The sequence below is a fragment of the Dryobates pubescens genome, chromosome 9 (assembly GCF_014839835.1).
Source record: "Dryobates pubescens isolate bDryPub1 chromosome 9, bDryPub1.pri, whole genome shotgun sequence".
NCBI classification, from domain to species: Eukaryota; Metazoa; Chordata; class Aves; order Piciformes; family Picidae; genus Dryobates; species Dryobates pubescens.
In genome coordinates, this window is record NC_071620.1 from 12,692,597 (window position 1) to 12,720,500 (window position 27,904).

The 27,904-nt window shown below is 37.8% G+C and overlaps 1 protein-coding gene across 1 annotated transcript in view; it reads right to left on the reverse strand.

Annotated features, from left to right (window-relative positions):
* Positions 1-27,904, reverse strand: part of ZNF407 (zinc finger protein 407) — a 354,410-nt gene that overhangs the window by 310,704 nt on the left and 15,802 nt on the right. The window contains exons 2-3 of the mRNA XM_054164093.1: positions 11,621-16,436; positions 5,717-5,831 (exon numbers count right to left, since the gene is read on the reverse strand). Coding sequence (XP_054020068.1) covers positions 5,717-5,831; positions 11,621-16,403 — 4,898 coding nt within the window. The 5' untranslated portion in view covers positions 16,404-16,436. The remainder of the gene's footprint in view (positions 1-5,716; positions 5,832-11,620; positions 16,437-27,904) is intronic.

Genomic DNA, 27,904 nt, shown 5'->3' on the forward strand with positions numbered 1-27,904 from the left:
CAAACAGAAGAGTCCTTCAACTGCCTGTACCAGAGCCTCCCACTCACTGACTTTAACTCCTGCCAGCTCCATGGCAGACTTCCAGGCCGAGAGACTTTCACCCAACGCACCACAGGATCCATACCAGTTGTTTAAAAGATGCTGGAAGCTTTTCTGAATAAAAGTAAATTGCTTCAATTTCAAGTAGTTGTCTTAAATACTAAAAACAGAGACTGTGTATTGAAGGTCAGGTTCACAAATCTAATCGAATGATAGATAACTGAGCAAAAATTGGCAAGATAATATAAAACATATGTTGCCTTACTCCATATATTTTTCTAGTATTTTCTTATTAGTTTGTTTAAAAGTCTGCATGCAAGTTTGGAAAGCTGTTACATAGGTTCACCTCATTTTTCTTCACCAACGTAAATGTAGACATAAGCGTACGATAGGACCAAATGGCAAAATGCAGACAGAGAAATTCAAAATAGCTGGATCTGGAACAGTCATTTCACACACACTTATTTCTGATCTAAACAGCTGAACCTAATACCTTTTCTCAATTGTGTGTGTGTGTGTGTGTGTGTAAACACCTCTGTAGGCATGATGCATGTGATCAATAGTGTGTCCAAAAATGCAATTTCATGATGCACTTGACGATTTAAGTATACAACAATTTTAGTTCTCAGAGCTGACTAAAAATAGTGATTTTAATTTATTCCTGCTGCCTGCAATTACCCACAACCATGTATTTTTAAATATTTCCAGCCTATAAAAATTACTAATTTTTGCCACTTGTGTTTATCTGCATTTAGACTTTGATTTGGATAAATTAAGCTCTCAAGTGTTCCTTGCTTTATGAAACTCTGCATGTTGTACACTTCAACACAAATAAATGACTTCTACCATTAGAGGTTTAAATAATGTAATGTATTTCATGCTCAGCCTGAAGCTGGATTCCAATGAAGTTGCTAATGCACGTAATGATTAAGTGTAACTCAAATACTAACTGTGTTGTTGAAAACATGACAGGCAATAATTTGGTCTATTATATTCTGCCATTTAATTGCCTAGTACAGACATTCTCTGACACGTTATGAAGCAATGATTTACAATTATTCAAGCTGCAAAGGTCAGAAAGTGACATTATAATCATCTACACAGAGATCCCTTCTAATGCACAAAAACTAGGTAATACCACACAAAAATAGTTTTACTAGAGTAGCAACTTCCTATTTAAGATCTCCCAAACTGCACAAGTATAAATAATTAATTTACATTACAGTACATTAAGGCATCCTTGAAAATACAATGTTTTTCCTGCTCCCACCAATAAATTTATGAATAAGTCTTTTTCACTTGCTAAAAGCAATCTTAAGAGCAGGCTTTCACTAAAAGTACCCTGACATTAACAATCATCAGTTAAAAAAAACCCTGAAAACCTAAAAGATTTTTTAGAACACAATACACAGGAGTACTGCCAATTTTTTTGATGCAGCTGGTCAAAGCACATTCTTATCTAAGAAAAACAAAAGATCTATTAGCAGCTGTTCTCAATACAGATAAGTATTTTTCTTCAGACATTCTCAGTGCAACCAGTGTCATTAAAATATTGAACTTTATACAGATTAAGATCTCTGAACTATTCCCAGCATTTACAACACGAGCAAAAGGGAAGTTACTTCCATGCTTGGGACACTAACTCTTCTCAAAGCTTGTTTATATGAGGTTATAAAATAACCAAATTTAGCAAAATACTTATTTAGGAGAACGTGTTATAACATCTCCAGAATTAATTGGGAAAAGGAGTTTCAAAGCAAATCGAGAACTGAGGAGCAGAAAGTAAAAGTAAAAAACAAAAAATCTTCATCCACCAAAAAAACCCAAACCAACCCCAAAGCAAAGCTAAGTGCAAAAATAAACAATGACTACAAAAATCCTGACCAGAAAGAAGTATTTCAGCAAAATAACAAAAACAACCACCTTTTCCAGCTCCCTCCAAAGTCCTTTTTGACTACAGATACTTCTGTTCTTTAAAACACTTGAATGCTATGCATGGAATAAGCATAATAAGGACATTGCTACAAATGTCCTTTCGGTTGTTTATCTGCATGTTTTAAGTACTGAAAATTTTCCTAAAATCCAAACCTACCTTATGCCCATGTTCCTCAGAAGATTTTTAAGAAGTCATAAAGGGGGGGGGGGGAATAAAGAAAAGAAAGAAGCAGCCTCTCTTACTTGAAACATGTAACTACATGCCCAAAAATTCTGTTTCTGAAAGCAAAGGCAAGAAAAACGCAAGGGAATAGTAGATGCATTTTTAAATCAAACATTGCCTATAAATTCTATTCAAAACCTCAAGTGCAGAACAATGCCTTTCTGATGTTCTACCTGAGGCATAAAATTTGAGAAGTGCACGATAAGCCTTTTCACTGCATTTCACCAAGCAAATTAAACAAAAAAATTCGATGCCGGCCAGCCAAGATTTGCTCATCTAAGGCAGGGTATCGGCCAATTTCAGAGCCAGACTTCCAAAAGTGAAATTCAAATATGCTGCAGTTTACTAGTTGCAGAAAAACAGATACTACCTTTCAAATAATGGGATACATTTTACTGCCGTGGGTATGGAAAAGAAAACAACACACATCTGCGATAAGAAAATTAGTAGCAGACAGTTTATTCCAAATGTTAAAACATTAGCGGTGTCCAATTTCTGTGTCATGTAGTTTCTGCAGTGCAGCTGAAGAAAAACAAACCCTGAGTTTCAGTTTTAAAAAAAAAATAAAAATAAAAAATAATAAAACTCCACAGCAAAATTACTGCCTTTTTCAACAACTCAGTGAATTATATACTGTGTACTTTGTATCATGTAAACATGATGATCGTTTAGAAAAATCGAGGCACAGCAAACCCTTCCTGAAACACCACCGCAGATACAGCTTTTCTTTTTTTTAAGACAAAGATTTCCACATAATTTTTGTCTTTAAAAAGAAAAGAAAAAAAAAAAATAAAATAAAAAGGTGGTATTTTGAGACCACACTACACCACAATCTTGCACTGACATTTCACCTTTAAAAAGTGCCCAAGCAGATTCAAAAGCTTTTGAAACACAATTTATCCTCACAACTAGCAGAGGGCTTATTACTATGAATCTAAAAGTCAGAGGATAGAATATTAACTACTGTAGAAAAGAAAACATAGTGCAGGACCTTCTGTTTGTGACAAAATTACAGAGTTAATGTTCCTGAAAGATCACTTCACCTTTTAAAGCATGATTTTTAAAAAGGTAAAATTTATAGCAATTAAAGCTAATGAAGAAATGCAGCATGAGCTGCTTATGTTCAGGAACTAATAGGTCCACTGAGCATTTCTAAGATTATTTAGCCATCAATGATAATGAATTGACATTGTCAGTGGTGTTAATGTACCAATGCTCTATAGTGCCACTAATCCGATAGCCAATCCTAGCAATTTTATATTTTCTTTTATGTTGCTACTTTATTTTTTTAACCTACACACTACCCAGTCCTTTCAACAAAAATAGCAGAAATACAGCACAGGCTATTACACTTTTTTCTCTTCTTCCACATTTCAGGGTGGCACATTCATTATTTGGACTATGGTTCAAACTGCCCCGGTCATTCCTCCTCCTTCAAAATCCTGATCAACTCTTCAGGACTGTTAGCTGTAGTACAAAAACGTCTTTTCCAACAGTTTTAAATATATGTGTCTTAAAATATATTTTTGGTGCTCATTAAGTGAAATGTGATGATTAAACAGGTATATAAATCAGATTTTTGTGAACATGGGAGTATCTTAATACATCTCTCCGACTCATTGTTTCACCATCTCTAAATACCACAGCTTCGTGTTGTTGATGAAAATTTGCAATACAATACTACACAAAAGTGGGAAATGAGTACCTGCTTGGCTACCAGATATGACATGCCAGCTACATACAGTAAGCAATCAGCTTAGCAAAGTGACTAACATTCTCCACAGTTTCAGTGGTTCATAGATGTTTTGCTCTTTCTCTTGCATAAATGTCGTGAATTGCAACTGAGAGTTGTGTAATTTCTTAGACAGATTCTAAGAATGCGCCAATCTTGAAGGAATGAGGTTTAGAAAAAAAATTGGGTACTGTGCCAAATCCTAATCACTTTAATTCTCTTTTTTATAAAAAGAAATGGTATTAGCTACTTCAAGATTTTTTTACTTTTCCTCTCACAGTAACATAGTTAAATATTATGATGATTTCTCAGTTTAAGTTAAAAGGGAATTGAAAAAAGAACCACTGTCAAGTTTGTTGACAACTTCTAAAGAACAGAGCTTAGCCTTAGCTAAACAGTTTTGTGGATCTGTAGTTGTTAACTATCTTCCATGCCAAATTCTTGGCAATTCATATAGCAGAGACAGTAAATAACATTTTTCAAACAATATAAAATAGCCTACCACGCATAATGTTAATTTTAAACATGCTGAAAAATAAAGAGGAGCACAAGTTACTCTGCTACTGATATTCAGTGGACTTAAGAACTAGGCTCATACATTTTTATTTCTTGTTTCAAGAAGTGAGCAATTAATTTTCTTAAGTGAGTAAAAAACATCCAAAGTATCGCATAATGCTGCATGCAAAATTATTTCAAAACCAGAGATGAATCAGTGAAAATCACTCAGCTGTATCTTCAGCTGAAGATTCGCTTGTCCTTTAAAATGTGTAGCTCACTTTGTCCTGCAGCAGATCGGTATACCAGGGCTAAAACACCCCTCCTGCTGAATATTATCCCCAACATCACACCACACCATTCATGTGTGCACTGCATCATCTAATTGAACCTCTGCTCTTCTACACTTCAGCCGTAAGACTGCTATAGCAGGTTACATAGGTTTGAGTAAAATGTTTTTATATGATGCATATATTAGTTAATTTCTCCAGCATAATAACATTAAAATATATTTTTAATCAGAACTAGGGTATTAAAATCCAACTTTGAATGTCCTATGATGTACCATATATGCCATGGCATTTTAAAACCTTTTAAACATTTCTGCTAAATTAATTAGTTTTGCATTAAGGAGTCTCAATGCCTCCTATTAAATGCAACACATTTGAAGGACAATTAAACATTATGAACGATCCTTCTGAGGAAATAACGATTAAGTGGGAAAAAAAAAAGTAAAAAGAAAAACAAGATTTTGGGGGGAACAAACAAGAACACAAGCATGCATAAAAGACTTCAATTTATTTTTAAAGTCTTCTGCCTGCAATATTTTAGTTCCGTTTGTTTGAAAAATCAGTCTTCTGTTTTGTTTTTGTAAAGAATGAAAACCCTAATGGAGTCCAGAAATCTGCTAATGGTACTAAAATTATAACAGTATAGCAGAAGAAAAAACCCCACACAGTAAAGTCTATATTATATATTTTTTATGTCTTTAAATGGAATTTACAGTTCTCCCTGGCAATGTGAATGAACATCCTATAATTTAGTCAATTTACAGATTACAGGTTCAAATTGACCTTGTAGCCCATAAAATTGCTCATCTTCAGTGCAGGATTAGAAGTGGGAAAAGAATGTCATAACTGTATTTAAGGAATTTACCATAACAATGGAAAGGAGGATATGCATGCATAATTTTAGCCACTCTTGCTCACATCACAATTTTCAATTCTGAAACAATGCATATCCTGCTCTCCTCTCCTGGTTAACCACAGTGGAGACTGTTTCAATTTACTCACCCACAGACATGACACTTGTATTCCCTCATCCCAAGGTGCCTCTTGACATGGTTTCTGGCATCTCCAAGCTGAGCTGTTGCAAAGTGGCATATCTTGCACTTGAATGGCTTTGATCCTAAGTAAAATTTAGCATAAGATATGAGTTGAATTAGAATAATATATCACCCACAGTTAAAGAAATAAAAAATCCCAGGGAAAAAATAACCTTTAAAAAAAGCCTATCCCACATTTAACCTGTTTGAAATTTTCACCTAACAAAAAAAAAAAGGATCTTGTACATAAATTTATAACTCCCAGGACACAGATGGTACATATTATACATTACTCATTAAAGTTTCCTGAAGTTCAAGATCGTGGAAACTATTCTCTTCACTTTTAATAATGATTCACACTTTTTAAAATCTTATTATTTTTGAAATCCACCAAATGTTAAAATAAGAGGACAACATATATTACGTAGATAATCTTTCAGCAAGACAGCAAAAGGTAATGCTAAAACTTGGGTAATGGTCTTGAAGTGGCTTGAAACTGGTGTAAACTGCAAACTGTACTTGTTTTTTGAGGAAATACATTTAAAGTAAAGTAATTTTACAAGTCCTCAGACTTTGAATAGATTTCACATTAGCATTGGTATTTCAGATTTGTTCTGTCACACACAGAAAATGATTCATCACCTAGCTATTGTAATGACATGCAATGTATGAATATACAGTGGATAAAATATTATGCCTTTATGACTGTTTTATGGTCAAGAATTTATGATTATTCTGCAAACCAGAAGTATTGACATTTTGGCTATTATTTATTTCAAGAACAAACTTTAATATTAAATGTCTACTGCAGACCAAAGAACTCAGAAATGATTTCTCCAAGGAAGAAGTACCAGCCTATTTCTTGTATCACATCAGTTCAACAAAAACTGAAATTATTTGTCTGTGTTAATTAACAGCGATCTTCTCTCTAGTATGGAAAAACTAATTTTTTAAACTGAAATGGTTGAAGTGGGCACTTGTTACTAAGCAGCAACACCATTCTAAAGTAGGCTGCAGCACCTTCCAATTTGCTGACCGCTAAATCCTTAAATCAATAAATCAGAATCATAAAATTGCAGGTAAAAGTAAGTACAATATGGTCACAGAGTCTCCATATTACATTTAGTGTATGTTTTGTGAAGTACTTCTTCCAATACAGTTAAGCATAATATGAAATATGTGATCTTTAATAAATATACATAAAGAGCTGTGATAAGAAAAATGTTGCACTATATCATACTTGATCAATGAACCTTTTTCTTTGCCCTTGAAAACAGAATATCCTCTAAGAATCCATTGGTGAAATTGAGGATCTTAGTAAAAATTTTAAGTCTTAAATTTCAATTTAATTCCCAAAAGCTGATGAAAAATGAAGCATTTAATTTTAATCTTCTAACAGAAATAAAAAAGTCAACAGTACTAAGCATGGGCAGACAAGGTTGAATATTTCACAGTTCAATGACAATGAAGCCAGATCTCTTAATACTTCCATTTCTACTGTGGGAAGTAGAAGTAAAACATATTTAGTACCTGAATGGTTATATCTAGTCAGCTTTATATGTTAAATATCAAAAGCTGTTTGAGACTGCAGGTAACAGCAATCACTTTCTACCAATCACACTGGAAAAAAATAGTTTATTTAAATCAGCCTGGTAAAACTAAATTAATCATTAATTTGGTGACATTTCAAATCAACACCAAACTCTATAGAGAGACCCATGCAAATTTATTTTTTTTTAAAAGCCTACCTTTGCATTAACTAAAAGAGTATTAGAATTTGATGTTTTAACTTCTAATATTGAGATTAATTGCACAATTAATAACATCGAGGCTCAAATTGGAGAGGATTTTCTATTGGTGTTTATACTGTTCTTTTTTGTCACAGAATTCAAATGCCACATGGATTCAATCCTATGTTCCCTTAGTTTCTCTTTTACTGATTAAATTGTAAATTTGTTCCTCATTCTGTTACTGCAGGTGTCCCACAGGGCTTCCACACAAGACCTTTGCTGTTTTCCATTTACATGACTCTTTTGTGAAGAACTTGAGTTCACAACAGTCATAGTTACACCGTGCTGACAATACAGAAATGTATTATTCTGTTGACTGCTCTCATCCAAAAATCACTGAGGCCTTGAGTTTTTTATTTATTTCTAAAATCCTGAGCTGAATATCTGTTAACATCTTCATTTGAACCCCATGAAAATTCAAGTGCTGGCAGGCCCCAGTTTGTACTTATCAAGTGAAACAGAAGTGGCGCATCTTCCTTTCAGGTCGATGATGCCAAATTTGTTCCAGTGTGTTCTCAGATAGAACACCCCAAAATTTTATACTTCAGATGAAGACATTAGACTAAAGGTTAAACTGATGGGACAAAAAGCCTGCATTTGCCATAGGGCTATCTGAAATAATGTTGAAGCAATTAACCATTTCTTACTCATATAATTACAGACTTGAATGGTTCTTATATGCTGTGTTAAATGTGATACTGTTGGATTTGCACTTGGATTTGAGTTCACAGGGGGAAAAAAAAGAGAGAAATACTTTCAATACAGTATGGTTCTAACCAAATTACTTTAAAAAAAAAAAAAAAAAGTAGCCACAGAATTACTTTACCCACAAGTTACAGCATGGAAGCAAAGTGTGCATTTTCTGATGGTAGCAGTAAACAATAAGGCTCTTAACAAGAGAACTGGAGGGTGGGGGGGACTCAATTTAAGAGTTTGGGTCAGACAGACACAAACCATGCTACTGTTTTACTACTATTTTACAAAAAAGATTGGAGTTCATAGTCCTTATTTTACATTAAGACAATAGAGACCCAAAACTGTTAGAAAAATTTACTGCCTCAGCTTTAAGCCAGCCAAAGGCAACATCACCTGCACCTGCAAGCATAGCTGTGTCCCTAGCACAGGCCCAATGCAAAGTGAGCAGAGCTGCACACACTATCATCATACCACTACCTCCTACTTTTAGGACACAGGAAGCAAGATACTACACTGACGTTGAGCAAACCTTCCATTAACTGAGAAATCTGATGAGAAACAAAACAAAGATGATGTGGTTGCAGGTGATGTTTCCTCAGATGTTGATTGTTAATTAAGTTTATGGGACCTCCATCAACTGCGAACTAAAAAGTCTTCCACCTCTACTACTCCTTTTATTTTTCTGTACACTTCCTCATTTTCACTTGTCAGCATGTGATGGACTTACTTGTTATCTCCTCTCTAGCAAAGCTTCCCTTTCATTTGCAACATGAAAAATCTCCTACACTATTTAACAGTATTTTGAAACATTATTTTTCTATTAATGGAAATTGTTAGTTATGGCTCTCTACAACTTTCCTCCCCCACCACAAACCATCATTAATTACTCAATAAAAAAATATTTTAGAAGGCAAAGAGTTGGATATGGTTACATATATACAAACATATATATGGACATCTGGATGCTGAATAAAGATTGTTTTCAAAAGCATATAATCAGAACAATTAATGGGGAAACGTGCAGCTCTGCTCCTATTATGTACCTGGTGTTAGGCTGGATCAGAAGGCAAGCTAGAAATACTGCGCTTTGCCTCACCAATGTTGCAAGCCAGTGTATACTCAGTTGGTGGAGTATGTCAGTACCCTCTGCCTCCATTCCTAATAACCCAAAAATATTTGTTTCTTTTTCTACTGCATCCATTGTGATACTGATTGGAATAAAATGTTCTATAAGACACAAAGGAGATCACAAATATGAAAGTACAGATTGGAAGAGAAGCCTTCTTCCCATTAACTATTAATAAAAGTCTCCACATTACTATTTATGTGAATAAGCAAAGCACAAGAAAAGCATTTAATTTAAAGGTGCCAGAAGAAAGCAGGCAGATAAAACTCTGTTCTGTAACCCTTCTATACCTCCTCCACACGCACCACCAAAAAGCGACTTGCAAAATGAATTATATTCTTTTATTGCTTTGCATATTTAGGGCCATCCAAAAGCACAATAAAAATATACTTCATGATAAGACCTACACACAAGATGTTAAAAAGTACACTAACTTTTACTAAATGTTACAATCAATGATGTAACTTACGTAAGTAGGGTTGCTTTGTCGTATATTGATAGTTACCTCACTTTCACATCCACATTAACTTGATTTTAAATGCAATTAATACATATAGTCAAGGAAGACTAATGGACTACATTCTGCACTTAACCTGGTGGACATTTTCAAATGGCACAAGTGACCAGTGCAAACCTATTTTGCATTGTAAACGACTAAATAAATCTTAATGGATTAAGAATGATCAGCTATCAACACACAAGGGAAATTAAGTGCTGAAATGCCTACATTGATTATTTTAAATTATTAGCCTTACTCTGTTCTTGAATTTGTATGCTTTTAGTGAGCTTTAACACATTTACAAGACTTATTGACTATAATTACAAGAGAATTCAAGTAATGGACACATCAATTATAAGCAACATGTCTTGACCAGACAGTTGCATAAAGAATTCTAAAGCGAGCTCCATTAGCATCCTCCCCCTTAGTTTTATTCAGTTTTATCTGCCGTAAGAGGGCATATTAAGGGCTCATACAGCTGTTCTGACCATGGGAGCACAAGCATCCCTCTGAAGACTTACCACTACATTCAAAGTTGGATGTTAGCTGAAGCAATACAGGTAACTATGTTACTGACAGGATAGAAGTAATGCTGAAAGCATCAAGTATGTGAGTTATTGGCAGACGTGAATACTGCAGTTACAGTAAAATACTTTGAAAGGTTTGAAATACAATGTCAGCGTTCCCAAGATTAATCTTAAACTTTGTTGTCCAGTCACGCCCTTGCCTTTTCATGAAAAAAAAACATTACAAAACTAGTTTAGGATTATGCCAGGAATTGCCATCCTTTTATGTTCCCTTTTTCTTACCTTTTTGTTCTCTTCCTTGTAACCATGCACGAAGTTTCAAATACTGCATGAATTTAAACTATAGCTTCCATAATAAGCCATTATTTAAAAGTACAGTAAAATAAACCTTACAGTTTTAATGAAAATATGTTCATTGAAATGTGAATTTATTATTCAAATCCACTCATAAATTCAACCATGGAGACACCACTTGTCTAAGCAGAGCTCAGTGATTTAGAAAAGCTGTCTATTTAAAATAAAGAATGTATGGCAGGTTTATAGAAACATCGCAGTGAATTTTTACATAAATTTAGAACTGCAGCTTATGCATTTTTCTACAAAAATGTTTTTAAATTTTCCACTTAAAATTAAACACAAAAGTGAATTGAAAGTGTGATTAGCACAGAAACTAAATCAGATAGTGCATCCCTGTGTATCACATCAGCATTACACAGTACCTTCCAAAAAAGGCTGACCAGTTCCAATTCCTATAGCTTATTTCTATAAAAACCTCTTGCTGCTGCTTATTGGTATTTATTTAAGGAATGATGTCATAGCAAATGTCTATCCTGAAGCATTAGATAATGCTGAAAGTGTAACTAAACTGAAATGAAATAAACAATTTGGATATTAAACAACTGCAAGGAAGAGGAAGATAGAATGAAAAGCTAATTGTTCTCTCAGCCCACCACTGCTTCATTATATAAATTTAAGAACCAATTAATGGTTACAATTTAGATTAAAGGGAGGGAAATCTCTCTCTATATGAAACAAAAAGCAGAAGGGTGACTATGCTTACGTCTTCTGCCCTTTGATCACCGTTTTCATACTCCTTTAAGTGATTTTGAATTTCTTTGGCAATATGAATGCCAGTTCATACGAAATATTAAAGAGATCAACAAGCAGAAAAAAAGCCAACGGTGTAATTCATTCTGTTTCAAAGAGACCACTTGTAAAGAGAGTGTTTCCATACCTGTATGGGTACGGATGTGAGCTAGGAAGGCCATGGAATTGCTACTTCTACACATCTTCCCACAATATTTGCAGACATTGCCTTGGTTCTCTTCCCTCTCCCTGTTTATTTGTTCAGTGTCTTCCACAATGTACTTATTTACTTCCCTCAACAGCTCTTCATGTTGCTCTTTGATGTGGAGAAACAGGCTCTGCTCTGAATCAAAGGGCTCTGTGCACTTCACACACTTAAAGGTAGCACCTCCTTCGGGTAGCTCCTCCACGCTTGCCTGCTCATTTCGCATGTGCCCGGCACTGGCCAAGTGCTGGTGAAGGTTGCTCTCTGTGTAAAATGATTTTCCACAGAGTAAGCAATGAAAATGTTTTTCTTTTGAAGGATGTTTCATGGCTATGTGAACATTTAGTCCGCTTAAGCCATCTGCTAGAAAACCACAGTCATCGCAGCGAATACGTGTTGATTCCCCAAGGGAAATTCCTTCTGACTTCTTCTTTTTGCCACCACTTGGTGAAGGCTCAGCTTTCACCATGAGCTCACTAGATCTCACTCCACCTGACAGCTGTCCTTCAGCAGACTGGTCAGTGGCCTCCCCATCTTGATGGCTTTTTAACCTCACTATAGAGGAATCAAACTTGGCAAAATTGTTTGTTGCCTTTCCTTTATCATCAGCACTGATAACTGTTCCTAAAGCCTCATTATTACTTTCTTGCATGCCCTCAGCTGTTGAGCCATCTGCCTCCCAAACGCTGTTATTTATAGTTACTTCTGCCTCATGTGGTGCTTCCATAAGGGCTTCTTCTGCCTCCCTGGTAGGATCGTCTTTGAAACTTCTGTCACCCACTAAACTCTGTATATTTTGTACCATTTCTCCAACGGTTCCAACAGAATTTGGTTGCTCCACTGCACTACTTGTTTCTGGAAGAGTTAGCATAAGTAGGTTATTCTTTTTCCGTGGTATTTTGTTGATACTGTCTGTGTTTCTACACCCTGTTTCAGGGGTTTCTCTATTTGCTTCTAAACTTCCCTCATCTTCTCCTGAATTCAAGTTTGTGCTGCTTGATCTATTTTGATTTTCTGCAGGGCAGTCACCATCTGAGTTGAGCAGCTCCTGACCATGCCTACTTTTCTGCAGGTCACAAGAACCTGTTTCTTTAATTGATACTTCTTTGTCAAGTTCAACAGCTTCAAATTTCTGAGGAGCCTGCTGGAATCCTTCACAAAAAAGGTCCTCTTCATTTTTAGACTCCTCTTCAACTTCACCTTCCACTGCATTTTTGGAACTGCCACCTTTAGGCATTCCTGGAGTCACATTTTCATCTAAGACAACACACTCAGTTAAGCTTCTATTGATTTCATCACCTCCTGCTGTGTCATTGGCACATTTGGTTTCACCTAAACCAGCTTTCATTTCTCCTGCACTGTGATGGTGCTCCTCTTGAGACAAAGCAGTGCCTTCTTTAGTGGTATTTGCTGTGTTTGCTTCCTCCCCAGAAGAAGAATAAACATAAGATTCTCTTCTAATTTTATGTTTCTCTGTTGCTGCATGCCTAATCATCTCTCTGCGAGTAACAGCATAGTAGTCACAAGCCATGCAGTAGTATTCAAATTGTTTTGTATGCTTTCGCTTCACATGCAGCTCTAAGGAAGAAGAAGAATGAGCAACGAAGCTGCAGTGTAAGCATCTGTTGTTGTTTGCATTCACTGCTCTTTTCTGGAGGCATGGGTCATCATCCTGAGTAACCCTCACTGGCTCCAGAAATATACTTTGGTTTGTATTTAACGTATTGATAGCATGGTCTGAATCTGGGAGGCTACTGGCATTTACACCTTGTAGTTCAGCATCTCCTTGCTCAACTTCCGGATTGTCTACAACAGAATTCTCCAAATCTGATGACTGGTTACCATCCTCAGCATGTTCACACAAAGCAGCCATGGGGCTGTTAACCTTCTTGCTCATGAATTCTGAATTACCTCCTCCAGGGCTAATGATGATCTCTGAGTTCTGCTTTCCATGTCCTTCTATTTCAACACGACTTTTGTGTTTTTTGGTTGCACAGTGACGTTCCATATCTCCTTTGGTTACAGTGTAATAATTACAAACCTTACACAAATAGCTGTACTGATGGCTGTGCTTTCGTCTGACATGAACAGTCAAATTCGTAACACTGGAGGCCAAAAGACCACAATGGGTACATGTCCTTGATATAGTGCCTTTGGGTTTCCCTCTTCTTGGTGCATTAGCTGAAACCAACTCATTTTCAGCAATCTTTTGATCAAGTGGAATGAATTCCTTATTTCTCGGTACATTTTCTACAGAAGAGGATGAAACATGTACAATTTCTTTATCTAACTCTATATTCCCACTCACAGAAATGGAAGGATCCACCACTGTTTTAATACCACCAACACCAACACAAACCTTTGCAATACATTCTTCAAACCGTAGTCCAATGTTGTTTTTCCTAGCATTTTCAAGGTGCTTGCTTCTTTTGATATGCTTCTCCATTCCTTCCTTACTCAGTGAGTAGAGATTACAAGCTTTGCAAAGGAAGTGATACTCCTGTGCATGTCGGAGTTTTATGTGCCTTGTAAGAACTGTGGAAGATCTTGTCTTATAAAAACACTTTTTACATTGAAATTGAGTTTTATTCAGAACTGAATGCTTTGGTTCGTTTCTGTGATTTATGAAGGAAGAGTCAGGAGTTTTTCCTTTTATTGATACCTCTGTTTCCTTTACAAGATTTTGGCTATTGTTTGATACTGAGTCAGCGTAAAGTACTGCTTGCAAGGTCTGATCACTGTTACTCAATGGAGTGGCTTGCTGAAATAATGAACCATCATGTTTCTCATTTTTTTGATGATTTTTCAGCTCTTCCTCGGTTTGAAAAAGCAGAATGCAAGCTGGACAACTATAGGACATATTATGCACTTCACTCATATGGCTTCGAAGGCTAATCACATTCAAGCTGCTAAATGAACAGAGTTGACAATTAAAGCTACAACCACCCATCTGGTGTTTATTGTCCTGACAATGTTGTTCCATGTCTTCCCTGACGCCAGAGGAATAACTACACATCTGACAATGAAACTGGATCCTTTCTGTATGAAGCTTTGCAACATGATTTTCCAAACTTCTCCTGTTCTGAAAAACGTGGCCACAGTCAATGCATGTATGAAGAACAGCACAATCAGCAGAAAGTTTAAGGTCAGAATCTTTAGGGTCTGCAGTGCTGGAAGAAAGAGTGTTTGGCTTATCTTCAGTAAGACTTTGAATTTCTGAAGCAGTATTACAATTGCTTTTAGCATCTGTTTCTAATTCTGTATGTGACACAGGGCTTGAATCACCAGGCTTAAGCTGTGTGCTGGAGATACACTTCATGAGTACTCTCTGAGTTTCAGACTTGCCTCTCTTACTATTACCCAACAAACTGTACCTTTTCTTTACCTGTCTTTTTAATCTAAAAGACCTACTCTGACCAAATGAAGACCTTAACAAGACAATATTTTTTTTTTTGCATTCCAATCTATTAAATCTCCTTGCCATGTTTAAGCTGGTAACTAGCTTTTTGGTATTCGGAGGGAGTTCTGGTTTCTGCACGGTATTTTCTGAGGGTGCTGGTACTTCTATTTTTTCTGTACGGACTTCATTTCCTTCTACACCAGAAGAAAGTAATGTTTCTTCTGTCATAGTATCTGTTTTTTCAGTGGGAATATCTGAAGATGGTATCATTTCAGCAAGTTCAGTGCCATCATTCTGTTTAGGCAAGCTTACTTTTGAGCCTTTCAGCGCACTGCAAACACTTAATTCTTTTGCACCAGCAGTTCTTGCCCTTAATTTACTCATCCCAGGTTTTGCTCTGATTTTCCTCTCTTTGATTGCATTAGACTGTTGTTTTTTAAAGGATTTTTTTGTCAGTATCTGTACAAATCCTCCCCGGGCAGCAAGATTTTGGCGTCGAAGGTGTGTCTTGCCAAGCAAATGAGAATTTAGGAGATCTTCCTCACTACTCTGAAAACCACAAAGATCACAACAGAATATCTTGGATTTCTCGTGATCTTGCTTAACATGCATATGTAATGTTGAACTACATTCAGCTGTGAAGCTTGAGTGAAGAAATGTTTGCTCTTTGGATTGTTTAGAGGAGGTTTCTTGTTTATGTTTTTCCATGTGAGAGCAGGAAGGTAAACACTGATCACTCATTTTGCCTTTAAGATCTTTGTCTGTGTTCCCAGGTGTACAGCCAACAATGATTTGTTCTGAAGAAGCTAATTTATCAGGAACAACATCTGGCACCTCTTGTGAATGTTTGTTTTCCTTGTGAATTTTCAGCATGGCACCATCAGCACATTTGAAATCACAATGTAGGCACAGGAAATTTGAATTAAATACATCATCACCAAGACAAGTGGCGACTCCTTCCTCCTTTACAGCTCCAGCTACACTACCTGGTTCTCCAGATACTTTGTGCAATTTCCTTGCACTATGTTCCATGTCTTCTGAAGAAATCTTCCTTTTTCTAGAGACATTTTCAGGTTTGTCTGCTGCAACAACATCCGGGTTCGGTGATCCTGACATTGCCTTTTCATTTGTGCCATTCTCTTTTCTTTTGTTTTCAGGGTCCCTGAGCACTTCACCTGATAGAAGCCTTGTTTCCTGCTGAGATGAAGAGTTGCATCCAGCATTTTCTCCTGATGTCTTTCTCTGGGATTCTTCTGTCAGCACAGTTTGTAAGCGCTCATCAACATCATCTTCCTTTTCATTTTCTTCCCCATCCATTCTTAACATTGATATGACCAACTGTAGATCATGACTTACTACCTATAAAACAAAAGGATTACTATTAGTCCTTTATGCACAACCAAAACTTGAAAGACTCAAGTAAAAATAAATAAAAAAAGAAAGGGGGGGTGGGGAGAGGTGGCTAGGAGTGGTGGGGGAAGCAAAATATATAGCAAATGAAGATCATGGCAGGAAGACAGACAACTGAAAGATACAAGGCTACATTTTCAGCATGATGTCTAAAATTATGATTATCTAAAAATCAAACCAACTTTGAGGCATTTGGTTACAGAAGTCTCACGGTGGTAACTACCATGTGAGCATGCACTAACTTCAATAGTTTTTGTGCAACCAAGCTATTTGTTACATGCTTAAATTTGGGCAGACAAGCCTAACTTTTGTTTCTGGAAGCATATTCAGGAAATAAAACACCAACAGCTTTCAGGGAACTAGCCATGGGATGCTCTAAAAGCCATGTTCTAAAAGAATATGCCACAAGTATAGTTACCCATCATTCCTAAAATGATGGTAGAAATTATTTCATCATGGAGGGGCAGGAGGCAGTCATGAAACAGCAGTGCAAAGAAGGGCAGTATCTTGAACCCCAGCACAAACTCTAACCACCCAAAACAAGATTTTGCTCAACTGGCAGTGCGACCTTTCTGCTCCCAAAAAGATATCACCACTAGAAAACTGATGCTACCAACACAGAGTGTAAGAGGGATGAGGGTGGGAAATCAAATCTTGACATTTATTACCTTTTCATTTTGATATGAAGCGATTGAGAATTGAAAATGCATTTCATTTTAACAGATGATTAAATACTAAATGTTTATCTATGTGCTTTACACTATGATTTAAACATCAATTTGCTGCAGATCCAAGTATCTATTTTTTTTTCAGTTACTCATTGAATGAGGCCATGACCACAATTTTAAGTACTTTCTGACAAGATTAAGTAATTGCAATTGTTGATACAGACAATGCAGGGTATAAAAAAATGTTCAGGTACATGCTATCAAAAAATAATTAAAATTATGCTTATTTTGGAGGACAAAGTAAGAATGTGTTGAAATGTACTCTGTTAGACATTAGTATGGAAGTTAAAAAAAAAAAAACACAACATTTTCTGCTTAATAGTAATTTATGGATGGCCTATAAGGAATTGAGTGCACAGCAGTTGCCTACATTGAACAGTTTTTCAACTGTAGGTCTCTGAGCTAAAGTACTGATCAAACCTATACTGAGCTAGCTGTACCTAAAGAACAGGAGAAAATCCACCTGTAGCTCACAGGAGCCCTTTGGAGAATCCAGATATTGCTTCTCTAACTGTGGTTTTCTGAGTCTTACACACTATTTTTTTTTCTTTGTTCACTACAACCTGATAGAAACTATGATAACTGGTCAGATATAAAGCCATCAGGTCTATATTCTTAGCTGGTGTAAATCAGCATATAGTTGGTGTGTTCAAAAACACCACAGCCATTAACAGCAGAGCAGGATGAAGCCTGTGAAGTGCAAGCTTACCCTGGAAAAGGACTATGAGCACTGTTTGGGATTCAGAAATAAGATCAGATGAAAATTATGTTAAGTGCATAACAGCTTTAGCAATATAGTTTAGAAAAAATCAAGAAATTACTTCAGTGATGAGTGCTACAATTCCATCCTTAACAGTCTGCACAGAGTGGCCATGGGTCCTTCCTTTCACCTCCACAGCAGGTTCCTAGCCCACCACTGAGATCAAACCACTCTCCTTTTCCATGGCCTGGGGAGGAATAGCAATTTTTTCCTTTGTTGTACAAGGGAATTTACACTCTCAAACCAATTGTCCATGTTCTTTATAGGATACTTTCCTCTCAGACCATCTGATTTATCAGAGAATCTGTCCAGCAGTGAACTAATACCTGCATTGGAAATTTCTGCTATCAAAGGCTATATCTCAATATCAGGGGGGTCTCCATCAACCAAAATTCACATGTTCAAGATAGATATATAGACATAAAGATACAGGTACAGATATATAGATGTAAGGGACTGGTGGTTCCACACCATACTTTCCTCTCATTTAAAGCCATCTTATAATTTAAATCATAAAGCACTGTCACACTTAGATCAACCTCTGACAGAAATCACAAGCCACTTTCATCCAAAGCTACAGTGATCACAAGAGGGTGGATGTTTCCTAGCTTTCACAGGCCATTATCAGTAGTCTCACAAGGCACCTTTTCTGTCACACCAGTGCAGATTGAGCTCATCTCCACTAGGCACATGCAAATCTCAAAATACATGGCTGATTATTTGCATGCAGTATCTGCAGGCTTAGCTCCACTTCCTGGTATTTGTTCACTGGAATAGAAGTGATGCATTTGATGGGTGGACAAGGAATTAGCTGGACGGTCACATGCAGAGGGTAGTGGTAAATAGCTCAAAGTCTAGATGGAGAGCAGTAACAAGTGGTGTCCATCAGGGCTCCATACTGGGACCAGTACTGTATATTATTTTTATAAATAATATAGACAATGGGATCGAGTGCACCATCAGCAGGTTTGTAGGTGACACCAAGCTGAGTGATGCTGTCAATATGCTAGAAGGACAGGATGCCATCCAAAAGGACCTGGACAAGCTGGAGAGGCGTGTTCTAGTATAGTTATCTGAAAACAACCTCTTCCCACAGAGGAGGGCCCAGGTAAACCACATGTCCTTCAACAAGACCAAGTGCAGGGTCCTGCATCTGAGCCAGAACAATCCTCATTATCAATACAGGCTAGGGGTCATCCTGAGGAATGCAGCCCTGCAGGAAAGGACTTGGGAGTTCTGGTGGATGAGAATCTGGATGTAAACCAACAGTTGTACTTGCAGCCCAGAGGGCCAGTTGCATCCTAGGCTGCATCAAAAGAAGCATGGCCAGCAGGTCAAGAGAGGCAATTTTGCAGCTTTGCTCTGGTGAGACCTCACCTGGAGCATCCAGCTCAGGAACCCTCAACACAAGAAGGGAATGATGAAGCAGGTCCAGAGAAAGGCCTTGAAAATGATTAGGGGTCAGGAACACGTCTCTTATGAGGACAAGCTGAGGGAGCTGGGACTGTTCAGCCTGGAGAAGACTCTGGGGAGACCTAATAGTGGCCCATCAGTACCTGAAGGGGGCCCTACAAAAAGGCTGCAGAGGGAATGTTTACAAAGGCTTGCAGTGATAGGATGAGGGGCAATGGTTTGAAATTAGAGAAGAGTAGATTTAGACTGGATGTTAGTAACAAGATCTTTACAATGAGGGGTGGTGGAACACTAGAACAGGCTGTCCAGTGAGGTAGTTGAGGCCCCATTCCTGGAGATATTCAAGATCAGGCTCGACTAGGCTCTAGACAACCCGATCTAATGGAGGAGGTCCCCTGCTCACTGCAGGGGGTTTATACTAGATGACTTTTGGAGGTCCCTTCCAACCCAAACCATTCTGTGATTCTAAGTTCATCCTACTCTATGCTTTACCAAAAATCTCAGATCATAATCCCAGTTCTGGCATCTAACCTTGTCTTCAACTCAATTCTGTTGCAGCAGTTGTGGATTTTTTCAAATCTCAGGAAAAAAAATAAATATGTATTTCTCTTATTTTTGTAAACTGTACAAACTAGCTGCAAGGCAAATGAAAAATGCAAACCACAAATCTCATAGGTGCTGCCAATAGCTTCAGTATGAAATTACAATACGCAATACAAATATGCAAAAGAGCCTCGTGCCTCAGCCTTCTTCCCTAATTTCTCCAGTTCTCAGTGAGCAGTAAATGGAGACACTTCTCTCTGCCTTCATTTTATGATACACTTCTAGCACACAGACCAGGGATGCACTCCACTTCATTTCCAGGCAGTACTCCTAAATGCAGTCAACATCTTCACATCAATCCCCACAACTAAGAACAAGTGTTACCAAGTTAGGTATAGCAACAATTAATCACATGCCTTGCCAGTTTTCTGTCTACCTCACATCTGAGTTTTTTATGAAAATAATCTCCCCCCTCACACCATTCTCAGATTCAGCTGCCTCTGTCTCATCTCCATATGAACTGTGTCAAAATATCACTACCTGGGAGTATTCACCTTCATGAAACCATAATCCAGAAGGATTTTCTATGAAAGAAAACAACTGTGAAGTAGATGCTCTTGTTTCTCTAAAATCATTCCTATATTAATTAATCTAAGGAATGAAACTGCCTTCAGTTTCTTTTGATTGCCTCTTACAGTAGCTTTTAGGACAAGAGCACATCTTCTGAGGTAGACACTTAGTGGCTACTGTGACTACTTTTTCTGGGACCCTAGTCAGTAGTTTGCTGAGCTGTGGACAGTTCTCCACATCTAAGACAAGATCTAGACCACAACACTGAACCATGTCTCTGTTTGTCCCCACTATGATCTTCACTCAGACAACTATCACTATTTTATTGCACAAATGACTATCACTACTTGAAGGATGCATTTAGCATATCATAAGCTTCCACTAGGCAAAAGGAGCAAGCCTACAGTGCTTCCTCTGCTGTAAACTCCTCCCCAGAAAGCCCCTTCTCAGATTTGTCACGAGACAAGAGGACAATGGCAAAGCAACAAACTGGTCACAATTCTGGGTGATCCTAATCATCACCTTGCATAAGCCAATTCACCTCTGCTCTCATCAAAGCTACTACACTAATTATAGTTGGTATTAATACAGGAACTAGTGCATCGGAGAAGACATCAATGGCAGTTCAAGTCTCTATATTCCCAGTGATACATTAGGTTAAATGTCTGTCTTTTTGCAAAATTAATCTTGGATCAAACCTTAGTCTGGCACAGGGATTGTCAGCATTTAATTAAATCAACAGGGAACCAAAAACACATCCTAAATGTAACAAGTAATCCTCTGCAGCCACAGAAGCTAAGGTGCATGCTTAAGCCTAACTCCCACTTAATGGTGTCACTGACTAGGCCTTTGAGTGTCAATGTAATGCTGGCAGCCTCACATAGCAGTAGAAGTAGAGAACAGCAGCTCTTGAACTACCTTATTCATGGACCAACAAGGACAAAAACAATGCCAAGATGCAAGCTCTCATGCTTTTCCTTCTGCCTTCACCTTTCAAAGATTCTGGTTACATTTTTACAAGTAACAAATATTTAAAGTACACAAGTACTTAACCACTTTATGTATTGCAGAAATAAACCAGAAAATGTACAGGCTCCAGGACTGTACCAATGATATCACCAGGCACAACACGGCAGAGAACCAGAGCACAGGATCAAGCACAGGCTAAGCAGAGACCAGTCAAATTCCTCAGTATTTCCATTGCTTAAAACCTGGTTCTGTCAAACAGAACTCTCAACATCATATGTGATGTTCAAAATGAAGCTGTTGTAATTCAAAAGTGGGTTGACTTTTTGTAACATAAATCTTTTGTTAATGTTCATATAAATCAAGTATAGCTGAACAGATTCTTAAAGGATATGACCAAAAATTAATTTGCCACATTAGCTTCAGGTTAACAAATTCTTCTGCTTGGAGACAGTCATACATTACCTATCAGATTTTAAGGTTCCTTGCAGCATGCCACTGTTCCTGAGTTTTGGGTAGAAACCTGTTGTGGCTTCAGCATTTTTGCATAGAAAAAGCTAAGCTTCATAATTCTACTGGAAATAGCAGCTAAGTCTTTAACATTGTGATTTTCTTCAAGAATTTTCCAGCGATCCAAAAGAAGCGAGATGTGTTTTCAAGACACTAAGAAGCAAACCATTTATGTTATATGAATCACATCTGCAAAGGCCAAAGAGACAAATCTTTGCAGAATGCATGAGGAGACACATGCATTTTTAAATTATAGGTGCCTAATACATGATACTTTGGTGGTGTCAAAGAAACCAATATAGCTGAAGATTCAACTCATTCATGCTTGGGATTTCCAAACAGTCAGAATCATGGAAATTTTGTTTCACTGTTTAATCTAATCTAAAAGACAACCCACAGTCACAATTCAGCATCAGCTCAGGAAAAAAATGAGAAAAATACCACTTCCTGTGCTGCCAATAACATTTGTTACCAGATATCAACACAGACTTCTGTATTTTTCCTACTATGATATTTTTGTATATTGATACAGTATCTGCTACAGTTCTATGCATATGCATTACTTACTTGTGGACAGAAGATCTTTTCTTTAATGGAAAAGGAGAACATTTTAGTTGAGTTTTTTCTCTCATTTTTCTCCTCTGATCCAAAAAATAGTATGTAATTAATTCCTCTATGCCAACAGGTGGACATAGTGCAGTTAAGATTTTCAATGTGAGACTTGCATTGCCCTAATCCTCAGATGAAATTTAGAAAGTAGTAATCTTAAATCAAGATCAGAAGCACAAGCAGTTTAGTGATGATCCATAAACCTGTAATGAACTGGCAAAGTTTCCTAACTTCACGCTCAATACAATTTTATTTACTTCTCTTTTTGGTCATTTGCCAGCTCTTTAAGGGAAGTCTTAGGGATGTGTACAGAAAAACCCACAGAAAGTACACTCACAACTACCTGTGTCCAGTTCTGGGCCCCTCAGTTTAGGAAGGATGTTGACTTGCTGGAGCACGTCCAGAGGAGGGCAACAAAGTTGGTGAGGGACTTGGAACACAAGCCCTATGAGGAGAAACTGAGGGAGCTGGGGTTGCTTAGCCTGGAGAAGAGGAGACTCAGGGGTGACCTTATTGCTCTCTACAACTACCTTAAAGGAGGCTGTAGACAGGCAGAGGTTGGTCTCTTCTCCCAGGCAACCAGCACCAGAACAAGAGGACACAGTCTCAGGCTGCACCAGGGGAGGTTTAGGCTGGAGGTTAGGAAGAAGTTTTACACAGAGAGAGTGATTGCCCATTGGAATGGGCTGCCCGGGGAGGTGGTGGAGTCACCATCACTGGAGGTGTTCAGGAGGAGACTTGATGGGGTCCTTGGTGCCATGGTTTAATTGATTAGGTGGTGTTGGATGATAGGTTGGACTTGATGATCTTGAAGGTCTCTTCCAACTTGGTTTATTCTATTCTACTAAATTCCACTTTGGTTTTTATTTTTTATGCTAATCCTGGCATTAGAATTCCCAAAGCATTTCTCAGAGTATCACTGTCTCCAAGTATTCAATACCCAATCTGCAGCATTTGTAAAGGATGTGACATATGGAAAACAGAGGTGGTTCTTTTTTTCCAGTAAAAATTCCCCTTTTTCAGACAATTCTTACAATGAAATAATGGATACAATGAAGCAAAATCTTTTTTTACGAGCAGCTTCTTAAATAGCCTGCACAAAACTGGACATGAACAACATACAACCTTTGTGTCAAATAAACATCTTCTCATATTCAAGGGCATAACATCCTCCCTAAATCAAATCATAGGTTTGTCTTACGGCCTTACAAAATTACCTCACTTCCTTCAGAGAGACTAATTCAAGAGAATAGTCTCCTCAGTAATGGAATACAGAGGACAACATGGTTGTTGGTTCAAACAGAACAAAGATCACCTTTATTTTGAGGAATATTTGATGCCATCCATTACAAACATGTATTTTCCACTGTAGCTCAAGAATGCTGGAACTTCAAGCTTTGCATCATGAGCCTGTTTGTGCAAAGCCACTCCTTTTCCTGGAGCACCAGCACCTCCAGGGAGGCTTCCCAACAAACTACAGGCTTTCAAAGACTAAAGACTTTGAAGCTTCCACATGTATCTATGATTGTTAAAGTAACAAAAGTAAAGTCCCCTGACAGTCATCACAGCTGTACCACTGAAAACTGCAATATACCTGCACCCATTAACTCCATTTTCTTGTGGGCACCAGAAAGAACTGTAACGACATCACAGGGAAACACGCCCTGCAATACCACTCACATCCTTGCTTCAGTTGTCAAACCACTGAAAGTCCTTCTGGATGGGAAGGAATGGCCAACATAAAGGAATTTATGAATTTTTAACATAAGAAATATAACAATTAATTCCCACCATAAAAAAAAGAAAAAAAAAAACTAGGAAGAGACAAAGAGAAGGCTCCCTAGTTCATCAGCCACTCACTTCAGAAAGAGGCAAATGCTGCTAAATGCAGCAGTGACTTGATGATCTTTGAGGTCTCTTCCAACCTTAGTAATACTGTGATACTGTGTTTAGATCTCATTTTGAGTGCAGTCAGAATCAGTAGGAATGCACATCCAAGTTAGAGAATGAGAGGAGATGCACTAGTATCTCCTAAAAATTGTTGAATAACCTTCAGATCTTGAAATTCTGGAAATTTAAAAAGATTCCTCTATTCTGAGTGGTAGATTCAAAGATTTCTTCTTTCACCAATTGCAGAGTATGGCATATATATATAGCAACTGTAATAGAAATACACAACAGAAACTTTGGAGGATCCCAGAGAAAAACATATAGCACTGTGTTATTTGTGAGTTAAAAGCACTGTTCAAGTGTTCTCAAAAAACTTCAGAGTGTTTGTCAGATCCATGAAAGATACTTTCAGGAAAGACATTTTTTTTCACATGCAAGTGAATCCCACATTCTGTGAGAGTTCTTAGAACATGGTTTCATGTGCAATGGAATTCTCACCAACTCCACCCATTAAAACTAGAGAGCAGTAAAAAAGTAAAGGCAGTTTAAATCTCTGCTCTACCATAGGCTGTAGCACCCTCTTACAGATAGTGGACCACACTAGAATTCATCAGAAGTACACAGGCACTGTCACTGACGCTTAAGAGAAAAAGGGAAAACAAACCAACCACCACCAACAACAACAGTTTGGAAGACTTAGTTTTTTCCTATACTTCAGTAGCAAAAGATAAAACCAAGCTGCTGTTACTTGCAAACTGTCACTGGAAAATTTTACCCTAGAAACCTAGTCCTAGGATTCCTGACTCTATTCTTCTTTAAAATGTGAGTGGTGTGAATTTCCTGCACAGTTATTCTGGTGTTTAATACTTGCCAACATTTAGTAAATTTACATCATCTTTTGCTGAAAGTTAAACCTATAAGACAAAAAGAGATTACTTTGGCCCTTGTTTTAAACTACTGTATCATATGAAAAGCAACAAAAAGCTTCCATCATCACAGCCTAGGACACATCTTCTAACACAGCTTGAACAGCCTAGGCTAGGCAGCAGCACCAGCACAGGTGAAAAGGCCAACACAAACAGCTCGCTCTCTGCCAGCTAGGAACCAGCGTTCAGAAGGGAATCATTCAGTAACTTCCACCAAGATTCAGAAGGGAATCACAAACTAGGAATAATGTGGGCTTTTTTTTTTTCTTGCAGGGAAGAGAGAAACATTGTTTCTTTTTTATATATATATGAAAAACAAACAAAACAAGATCTTGAGCACTTCAATTAATTAGCCAGCTATTGGCTGAGGCATAGTTCACTGAATATAAAAAAATAATGCAACCAGTACAATTTTAAATTAAAACTAGGCTGGTAATAGTTTGAATGGATGTTATCCACAACTAATGCAAGTATGCCAAAAATTCACAGCTGTATAAAATAAATAGAGACATAAAAATCCAACAAACACATTCAGTGTGAAGTAAGGACACCAAAACTGTAGACAAGGCATTAAGGAGGGGATACAGCATAAAATAGAAAGGGGAATTTAACATGTTTTCAATAATCATTTTAATTACCTCACCTGTAGCTCTTCGATGGCATTCTAATGGTTTAGCTACTGTATCTATCACACAGAATCACAGAATGGTAGAGGCTGGAAAGGACCTCTGGAGATCATCAAGTCCAAGCCCCCTGCCAAGGCAGGTTCACCTAAAACAGGGCACAAAGGAATACATCCAGAAGGGTTCTGAATGTCTCTAGAGGTGGAAACTCCACCACCTGGGCAGCCTGTTCCAGTGCTCTGTCATCCTTAGATTAAAGATGTTCTTCCCCCTGTTTCAACGGAACTTCTTACGTTCAGGTTTGTGCCCATTACCCCTTGTCTTCACACTGGGTACCGCTGATAAAGATTGGTCCCATCCAGCTGATACCCACCCTTGATGTATGTATAAGCATACTCGCTGTCTGTTAATACTGTAAAGACTGCACACAGCAACCTGTACATACACACACGTGCTTCTCGCTGTTGTTCTCCATTCTGTTTGCCTCTAGTCAGCTGCTTATTTGAATAGCTCAGCTGAAAAGAGCTTCAAGTTTTGTCTGAACGGGTAACATAAGGATTTAGGATTATTTGTGGAGTATATGAACAAAGTTTCCAGAGAAGATTAACAAAGTGTACACACACTTCTAAAGAAAAGGAGAAATTAATAAAAATAAAAGCATTCTGATGACACCTGGTGGCCACTTCACACGAGGAAGTAATTATTGCATTTCATCTGAGAAAAGCAGATCAGACAGAAATGTGTTATATGTTACATGTAGATGTAAGCACATGTACAGAAAACCAGCTGATAGTACAATCAATGAGAACAGGTACTCATTGCAATGTACCTGTTTACGTGTCTGTATATATGAAATAACTCCACAGACATACTCAAAAACTTCATTATTGAAGACCAGACCTGCTTTTCTGTACAATGAAACGGAAGTGAGCACATTACAAGTATTCCAGCTCAATCCCACATGGCATATGAAACTAACCTTCTTTTCAGTATTGATTTTCCAGCTTGGTTGCTTAAATAAGGCAGAGGGTGATGGAGGAGAAGCACGGTGGAAGCGGGGGGCCACCTTGCACCAGGGTGCACTAGAAGGGCTCTCTCTGATAGATGCTGCCCCAAATCCCTGCCACAATGTGTCAGTCCTCCCAGCACACTTCAGCGAAGTGCAAGAACCAGGCTTCCTTTCTTTGTACCACTGGATCTCTTACGAAGAGAAATTAACATCCATAATTAGAAATTAATAGAAAAAAAATGATAGCTGTACACAGATCTCAGCTAGGGAGGGTATAAACCCTTAATGTGCAGGGGGAAAGCTGCATGTCAAATCACACCTTTTCCCCTTAATGGTATAGTACGTGCAAGTAATCGCAACAATGCTGCCATCTCCTCTGCCACAGAAGGGGATTTCCCCTCCCCCAACCAGTAACCTTAGATGATCATCACTTAAATCATATATAACTGCAAAGCTTGACTTCCTCTGTACTGACTGTTACTTGCTTTCAGGTGAACAACACCATGCTGCAGCTGAAGCTGCTGAATGCCTTTTAAAGCTACATACTTCTACTGACACCATCTGTGTCAACAGATGGAAACCAATACAAGACAACAAACATACAGGTGTGATGGAGGCATCATCAGTCCAAGCACTGGCAACATGAGATGATACAAAAATTATTTGTGACTTCTTTGGTGCTTGTGATACCAGTCAAGTACTACTACAATGGCACAACAAAGAATTATAGAATGGTTTGTGTTGGAAGGTACCTCATCCAGTTCCAATTCCCCTGCCATAGGCAAGGATGCCTTTCACTAGACCAGGTTGCTCAAAGCTCTCTCCCATCTGGCCTTGAACAGTTCAAGGGAGGAGACATCCACAACTTCT